General features: G+C 41.5%; 1 protein-coding gene across 1 annotated transcript; it reads right to left on the reverse strand.

The window, feature by feature from the left end:
• Positions 1 to 1,983: 1,983 nt before the first annotated feature.
• On the reverse strand, positions 1,984 to 8,428 carry LOC138908127 (uncharacterized). The gene is made up of 2 exons (XM_070198768.1): positions 8,041 to 8,428; positions 1,984 to 2,015 (listed from the first exon to the last, which is right to left on the reverse strand). Exons 1-2 carry the CDS (start codon positions 8,426 to 8,428, stop codon positions 1,984 to 1,986), a joined length of 420 nt encoding a protein of 139 aa, XP_070054869.1.
• Between the last annotated feature and the right edge of the window lie 542 nt (positions 8,429 to 8,970).

An 8,970-nucleotide genomic window follows, 5' to 3' on the forward strand; every position in this document is an offset into this window, starting at 1 on the left:
GTTGGTATATTTGGTTGAGGTCCCGAAGGCCTCGGGTGAGTTTTGGATGGTTAACGGATCAAAAAGTGGATTAAAGTAGCTGCTGCAAATTCCATCTCCCAGGATCGAGCCCTGAATCGTGCCCAGAATAGGGCCATGATCGAGCCCAGGATCGAAGGCAGGGTCGAGGGCCATGATCTAGGGCCCAGGATCGAAGCCACGATCGAAGGCCAGGGTCGAGGACCATGATCGAGGCCCAGTATCGAGGGTCAGAATTGAGGCCTAGGATCGAGGAACACGATCGAAGGCCCAGGATCGAGGCAGGATCGAGGGCTGTCTGGGCAGAATTATAAAGCAGGGGATTTCGTCCCAGGAGCTTAAGGAGAGGCGATTTTTGATAGATTTTCAAGGAAAATTTGAGGTAAGTCCCTTGTGAACATTTCTACTCCATAATATTGATTTATCATCGAATACTCCGACTAGATTACATGATTTTGAGGTGTAAATCAGAGATTTGAACTTAGAAATTTGGAAATAAGATTTGTAGATTTGAGGGTCGAGTTGAGGTTGGATTTTGGTAAAATTGGTATGGGTAGACTCGTGGTTGAATGGGCTTTCGAATTTTATAATTTTTGTCAAGTTCCGAGACCTGGTCCCCACGGGCGATTTTTGAGCTAAATTTCGGATTTTTATGGAAAATTAGTATTTTTTAATGAAATTAATTCCTATAAATTTTATTGACTGAAACAAATTATTTGTGACTAGATTCGAGGCATTCAGAGGCTGATTTACGAGGCAAAGGCATAACAGAGTAAAGAATTTCACGTTTTGAGGTAAGTAGCAGTTATAAATTTGGTCCTGAGGGTATGAAACCCCAGATTTTTGTGTCATGTGATTATTTTGGAGGTGACGCACATGCTAGGTGATGAGCGTGTGGGCGTGCACCGAAGGGATTGTGACTTGGTCCGTCCTGTGAAACTATAAAGTTGAATAACCTGTTGTTAGCTATAAGCTCTCTTTGTGTTGAAGAAATTTGACTGTAAATCATGTTAAAAATTATGCTTAGGCAATGTGATAGTATTGTTGGGACCCATAGAGGTCGCGTAGTTGTTGAATTATTTGCTAGTTGTTGTCTTGTACTCAGTCATGCTTTTACTTGTGCATCATACCTCAGTCTTTCTTGATATTTGTTGATTTACTGTGTTATCTTTGTTTGGACTGATCTTTATGATTTTCGAGAGCCCGAGAGACTAGAGAGGTTGAGGACTGAGTAAGGCCGAGGGCCTGTTAGTGAAGTAAGGATATATGGCAAGTGAGTTGTCCATGCAGGATATTATAGCACGTGAGTTGTTCGTGAGGATTATGGCTCTTGGGCTGTAGGAGACCCTCCGGAGTCTGTACACCCCAGTGAGCGCGGGTACCTATTGAGTGCTGAGGGCTGAGAGCCGAGTGGTTGAGCTGTTGTGACGAGTTGACTGACTGTTGCCCTGGGAGGCTGTACTTGCTTTTCATTTGTTGTTGCATTTAATTTCTATTTGTCATTGTTGTGAAATTCTCTGAAAGATTATATATCCGGATTACATGGACATGAACTGTATAAAATTGATTTGACTTAAACTGCTGTATTTGAAAGTGTCACGACCCGAAATTTCTACCTTCGGACCGTGATGGCGCCTAACATTTCACTTGCTAGGCAAGTCAATGTTAGAATAATATTATCTATTTTAAAATAATTTTTAAATTTATTAATAATAATTGAAACAATTTCGGAAGTAAAGTCCGAAATATAATGATTAATCCATACAAATAACGGTTTCTAAATACCATCCTAGAATTGGTGTCACCAGTGCACGAGCTTCTAGAATAATACAAATAAAGGTCTGAAATAAATAAGCTATCTGGAAATAAACACACAGCAAAAGTAAAATAGACGGGGACTTCAGAACTGCGGACGCCATGCAACTATACCTCAAGTCTCCTCTGGTAGCTAAAATCCGAGTAAGTTTATGGTACACCGCTGGGACCAACTCCAAAATCTGCACAAGAAATGCAAAGTGTAGTATCAGTACAACCGACCCCATGTACTGGTAAGTGATGAGCCTAACCTCGACGAAGTAGTGATGAGGCTAGGGCGAGTCACTTACATTAACCTGTACGCAATATTAGTAACAACAACAAATAATAGAAATAAATCAGGTAACTCATTTATAATAATTGAAGCCAACTCAGCAGTCATAACCAATTATCATTTCCATCAATTTCCGTTGCAGCGTGCAACCCGCTCTCACAATATATTCATATTCAATTCTATTGAGGCGTGCAACCCGCTCCTCCAATATATTCATTTCAATCAAGTCTGTTGCGGCGTGCAATCCGATCCCCCAATATATATATATATATATATATATATATATATATATATATATATATATATATATATATATCGACTTTTAAATAAGTCTGTTGCGGCGTGCAACCCGATCCTCCAATATAGACTTTTAATAAGTCTGTTGCGGCGTGCAACCCGATCCTCCAATATAGACTTTTAATAAGTCTGTTGCGGCGTGCAACCCGATCCTCTAATATATTCATTTCAATCAATTTTGTTGCGGCGTGCAACCTGATCCTCCAATATATTCATTTACCAATTCTTATAGAAGAAATTACCCCAATGAATGCAATGATTAATATAAATTTTTTAAAACAACAAATATACAATAATTATAATTTAATTATGAAACAAACAATGATAAATAGCAATTTATTAAGGAAACCAGGGAGAAAATAGGCAGTTTAATGTTAAATATGCTAAATGTCAAGTAGCAATTAATACACATAAATCAAATAGCATGTAACAATTATTGCAGGAATTCAAGAATTAATATTTGTCAAAGAATAGGAAAGAAACAATTATTATAACAATTAATTCATGATTAAAATAATTTATTATTTTTTAAGTAAATATGCAAATAATTAATTTGACGACGTATAGACACTCGTCACCTCGCCTATATGTTGTTCACATGCATTTCACATAACAAATAGTTTAAGGGTTCTATTCTCTCAAGTTAAGGTTAATCACGACACTTACCTCGCTTTGCAAATTCCAATCAATTACTCGACCAAAGCTTTTCCTTTTAAATTTGTCTCCAAAAGCTTCAAATCTATTCACAAACAATTCGATATACTCAATATGAATCATAGGAATTAATTCCATATGAATTTAATAATTTTCCGGATAAAAATCTGAAATTTATTTAAATATTCGACAGTGGGACCCACATCTCAAATTTCGGAAAAACTCGTGGTATTCGAACACCCGTTCCGTTACTAGTTCAACCATACAAAAATTATCCAATTCCGATATCAAATAGACCTTCAAATCTTAAATTTCCGTTTTTGGAAGATTTTATAAAAATCTAATTTTTCTTCCCTAAATTCACGGATTCATGGTATAAAAGAGTACGAAATCATGAAATATAATCAATAAAGGATAAGGAACACTTACCCCAATGTTTTCCTGTGAAAATCGCCCAAGAATCGCCTTACCCGAGCTCAAAAATTAGAAATGGTTGAAAATGGGCCGAAACCCCATTTTCATTCATAAATATTATAGTGGACCTATATCGGGCTTCAGAACCAAAATACGGACCCGGTGTCAATAAATCCAACATCAGTAGATTCTTAAAAATCATTAAACTTTCAAACTTTTAATTTTTCATCAAAATTCCATATCTCGGGTTAGGGACCTCAGAATTCGATTTCGGGCATACGCCCAAGTCCCAAGTCATGATACGGACCTACCGAAATTGTCAAAACACTGATCCGGGTCCGTTTGCTCAAAATATTGACCAAAGTCAACTCAGTTGAGTTTTAAAGCTCTATTTCACATTTTAATCCATTTTTCACACAAAATTTTTTTGAAAAATTGTACGGACTGCGCACGTAAGTCGAGGAGTGAAAAATAGTGCTTTTCGAGGTCGTAGAACACAGAATTACTTATTAAATTTAAAGATGACATTTTGGGTCATCACATTCTCCACCTCTAAAACAAACGTTCGTCCTCGAACGAAGTTAGAAAAAGTACCTGAGCTGGTGAATAAGTGTGGATATTTACTCCGCATATCTGACTCGGATTCCCAGGTAAATGCCTCTACCGGCTGACCTCTCTATTACACCCGAACTAACGGATAACTCTTAGATCTCAACTGCTAGACCTGCCGGGCTAGAATAGGCACCGACTCCTACTCGTAAGTCAAATCTTTGTCCAGTTGGACTGAGGTGAAATCTAATACATGGGACGAATCACCATGATATTTTCGGAGCATAGATACATGGAACACCGGATGAACCGCTGATAAACTAGGTGGTAATTCAAGCATGTAGGCTACTTCACCTACCCTTTCAAGAACTTTAAAGGGTCCGATATACCTAGCGCTCAACTTGCCCTTCTTTCCGAACCTCATAACACCTTTCATAGGTGAAACCCGGATCAATATTCTTTTTCCAACCATGAATGCAATATCACGAACTTTACGGTCGGCATAACTCTTTTGCCTAGACTGAGTTGTGCGAAGTCAATCCTGAATAATCTTGACCTTATCCAAGGTATCTTATACCAAATCGGTACCCAATAACCGAGCCTCTCCCGGTTCAAACCATCCAACTAGCGAACGACATCGCCTCCCGTATAATGCCTCATATAGAGCCATCTGAATGCTCGACCGGTAGCTATTATTATAAGCAAACTCCGCAAGTGGAAAGAAATGATCCCAAGAACCTCCAAAGTCTATAACACAAGCACGGAGCATATCTTCCAATATCTGAATGGTGCGCTCTGACTGTCCGTCTGTCTGTGGATGAAATGTTGTACTCAACTCAACCCGCGTGCCTAACTCACATTGTACAGCCCTCCAGAGATGTGAGGTAAACTGCATACCTCGATCTGAAATAATAGACACGGGCACACCGTGTAGGTGGACAATCTCACAAATGTAAATTTCAGCTAACCTCTCTAAAGAATAGGTAACTGCCATTGGAATGAAATATGCTGACTTGGTCAACCTGTCTACAATGACCCAAACTGCATCAAATTTTCTTTGAGTCTGTGGGAGTCCAACAACAAAATCCATAGTGATACACTCCCATTTCCATTCAGCAAACCACCAGGTCTCTGATGCTCGTACTTAACTTGCTGACAATTCAGTCACCGAGCTACATATGAAACTATATATTTTTTCATTCTCCTCCACCAATAATGTTGCCGCAAATCTTGATACATTTTGGCGGTACCTGGATGAATAAAATACTGGAACTGTGTTCCTTTTCAAGAATTAATTCACGAAGCTCGTCAACATTAGGCACACAAATACGACCCTGCATTCGCAGAACTCCATCTTCCCCTACAAAAACTTGTTTGGCATCATCGTGCCGCACCGTGTCCTTAAGGACAAGTAAATGAAGATCATTATATTGCCTCTCTCTAATGCGCTCATATAAAGAAGACCGAGCGATTTTGCAAGCTAGAACCCAGCTGGGTTCTGAAACATCTAACCTCACGAATTGATTAGCCAACGTCTGAACATCTGCAGCTAATGGCCTCTCACCAAACGGAATATACGCAAGACTGCCCATACTCACAACCTTTCTACTCAAAGCATCCGCCACCACATTGGCCTTTCCGAGGTGATACAAAATGGTGATATCATAGTCTTTCAACAACTCCAACCATCTTCTCTGCCTCAAATTAAGATCCTTTTGTTTGAACAGATACTGAAGGCTACGATGATTAGTAAATACCTCATACGAGACACCGTAGAGGTAATGCCTCCAAATTTTCAGTTCATGAACAATGGCTGCCAGTTCTAAGTCATGAACATGATAATTATTCTCGTGAACTTTCAACTGCCGTGACGCATATGCAATCACCCTGATATCTTGCATTAATACTGCACCAAGTCTAATGTGAGATGCGTCACAATATACCGTATACGATCCTGAACCTGTGGGTAATGCCAACACTGGCGCCGTAGTCAAAGCAGTCTTGAGCTTCTAAAAGCTCAACTCACACTCGTCTGACCATCTGAATGGGACACCTTTCTGGGTCAGTCTGGTCAATGGAATTGCTATAGATGAAAACCCTTCCACGAACCGATGATAATAACCTGCTAAACCCAGGAAACTCCGGATCTCTGTAACTGAAGTAGGTCTAGGCTAATTCTGAACAACCTTAATCTTCTTTAGGATCCACTTTTATGCCTTCTGCCGATACAACATGCCCCAAAAAGGTAATTGAGTCTAACCAAAATTCATATTTTGAAAATTTGGCATATAACTGATTTTTCTTCAAAGTCTGAAGCACACTCCGAAGATGTTGCTCATGCTCCTCTCGACTACTAGAGTAAATCAAGATATCATCAATGAATACAACCACAAAAGAATCCGAATATGGCTTAAACACCCGATTCATCAAATCCATAAATGTTGATGGGGTATTTGTCAACCCAAATGACATCACTAGGAATTCGTAATGCCCATACCGAGTCCGAAAAGCTGTCTTAGGGACATTGGATGCCCTAATCTTCAACTGATAGTAACCAGACCTCAAATCGATCTTCGAAAATACCTTGGCACCCTAAAGCTGATCGAATAAATCATCAATTATTGGCAGTGGATATTTGTTCTTAATAGTAGCTTTGTTCAGCTACCGATAATCTATACACATTCGCATAGAACCATCTTTCTTCTTTACAAATAATACTAGTGCACCTCAGGGCGAGACACTGGGTCTAATGAATCCCTGATCAAGCAAGTCTTGTAACTGCTCCTTCAATTCTTTCAACTCCGGTGGGGTCATACGATGTGGTGGAATAGAAATGGGCTGAGTGCCCGGAGCCAAATCAATACAGAAGTCAATATCTCTGTCGGGTGGCATCCCCGAAAAACCTACAGGAAATACTTCTGGAAATTCACGAACAAGTGGTACTGAGTCCATAGAAGGAATATCCGCACTGGGATCGCGAATATAAGCCAAATAGGCTAGACACCCTTTCTCTACCATACGACGAGCTTTCATATAAGAAATAACCCTGATGACAGAATGACCAGGAATTCCTTTCCACTCTAACCGAGGTAACCCCCGGCATGGCTAGAGTTACTGTCTTGGCATGACAATCCAATATAGCATGATAAGGTGATAGCCAATCCATACCCAAGATGATATCAAAATCTACCATATCAAGAAGTAGAAGATCCACACTAGTCTCAAGACTACCAATAGAAACCACACACAAACGATAGACATGATCTACTATAACAGAGTCTCCCACCGGTGTAGATACACACACAAAAGTACTCAGAGAATCACAAGGCACAACCAAATATGAAGCAAAATAGGAGGATACGTAGGAATAAGTAGATCCTGGATCAAATAGAACTAAAGCATCTCTATGGCAAACTGAAATAATACCTGTGATCACAACATCAGATGACTCGGCCTCAGGCCTAGCTGGAAAAGCATAAAATCAGGGCTGAGCCCCACCACTCTGAACTGCGTCTCTAGGATGGCCTCTAACTGGATGGACTCCACCTCTAACGGTCTGACCTCCACATCTAATGGCCTGACCTTCACCTCTAGCTGCCTGACCCCTACCTCTAGTTGGCTGAGCAGGAGGTGAAGCAACCGGTGCCGGTATAATGGCACGTGTATCCTATCGAGATCTGTTACTCGCCAATCTAGGGAAATACCTCCTGATGTGGCCAATGTTCCTACACTCATAACACCCATCCTGATGCCGTGGCTGCTGAAGCTGAAGCTAACCCAAATGGGCCGGATAACCGCTGTAGTAACTCTGGAGTAGCGGTGCATTGATAGGAGCTGAATGTGAACTGAATGCTGGCTGCCCATAGTAAGGCATAATAGGACCGTGACTCCCTGAAGCACTGTGAGATGCATGAAGTGCTGAATGAAACGGTCTGGGAGGATGACCCCTACCAAAATTACCCCTGCCTCCAGACAAGTCACCACTGAAACCACCAAACTGACGAGGCCTCTTATCAGACCTCTGCCCCTCTCCTGTGCAAGAACCGTCTTGATCCTCCCCACGATATTAGTAGCTGCCTGAAAAGAAATCTCACTTCCAGTCTCCTTGGCCATCTGAAGCCTGATAGGGTGAGTGAGTCCCTCAATAAACCTCCTCACCCTCTCTCCCTCAGTAGGTAGTAAGAGGAGAGCATGGCAATCCAAATCCACAAAACGGGACTCGTACTGAGTAACAGTCATACTGCCCTGCTGTAGACGCTCAAAATGCTTGCGGAATTCCTTTCTCAGTGTGATAGGAAGGAACTTCTCCAGGAATAATTGAGAGAATTGCTCCCAAGTAAGTGTAGGCGATCCAACTGGTCTAGTCAATGTATAATCCCTCCACCACCTCATGGCGGAACCCGTCATCTTAAACACAGCAAAGTCAACCCCATTTGTCTCGACTATGCCTAAGTTCCGCAACACCTTATGGCAACATTCAAGATAATCTTGTGGGTCCTCAGAAGGTGTACCACTAAAGCAAACTGGGAAGAGCTTGGTAAACTTATCCAGTCTCAATAAGGCCTCAAAAGACATGGCGGGCCTATCACCGGTCTGTGCCGCAACAACTGGCTGAACTATCCCAACTGGCGGGGCTGCTGGAGCCTGATTCTGGGGAGCTATCTGCTCCGGAGCGGGAGTAGTGGGAGTTTGTGCTCCTCCCCCAGCCTGTGAAATGGCTGGTACCATTCTGGGCCACGCCCTCCATAAGACTCACCAAACGGACTAGAGTGTCCTAAAGCACTGGAGTAGCTATGAATCCTTCCGGGACCTGAACTGGTCCAGCTGGTACATTCTGAACTGGAACTTCCTCCTAAAGGTCCACCTGAGGTTCTATAACAAGTGCAGCTGCTCGAGCTCTGGACTGAGCTCTACCTCGGCCTCTAGTACGACCTCGGCCTCGACCTCTA

Source organism: Nicotiana tomentosiformis, chromosome 3 (assembly GCF_000390325.3).
Source record: "Nicotiana tomentosiformis chromosome 3, ASM39032v3, whole genome shotgun sequence".
Classification (NCBI taxonomy): domain Eukaryota; kingdom Viridiplantae; phylum Streptophyta; class Magnoliopsida; order Solanales; family Solanaceae; genus Nicotiana; species Nicotiana tomentosiformis.

Coding starts and splice junctions, on each gene's coding strand:
- LOC138908127 (XM_070198768.1), bottom strand. CDS start 8,428: ATGACGGGTTCCGCCATGAGGTGGTGGAGGGATTATACATTGACTAGA. Junction 2,016..8,040: donor TGCACAGGAGAGGGGCAGAG/GTCTGATAAGAG, acceptor TTTCTTGTGCAG/ATTTTGGAGTTGGTCCCAGC.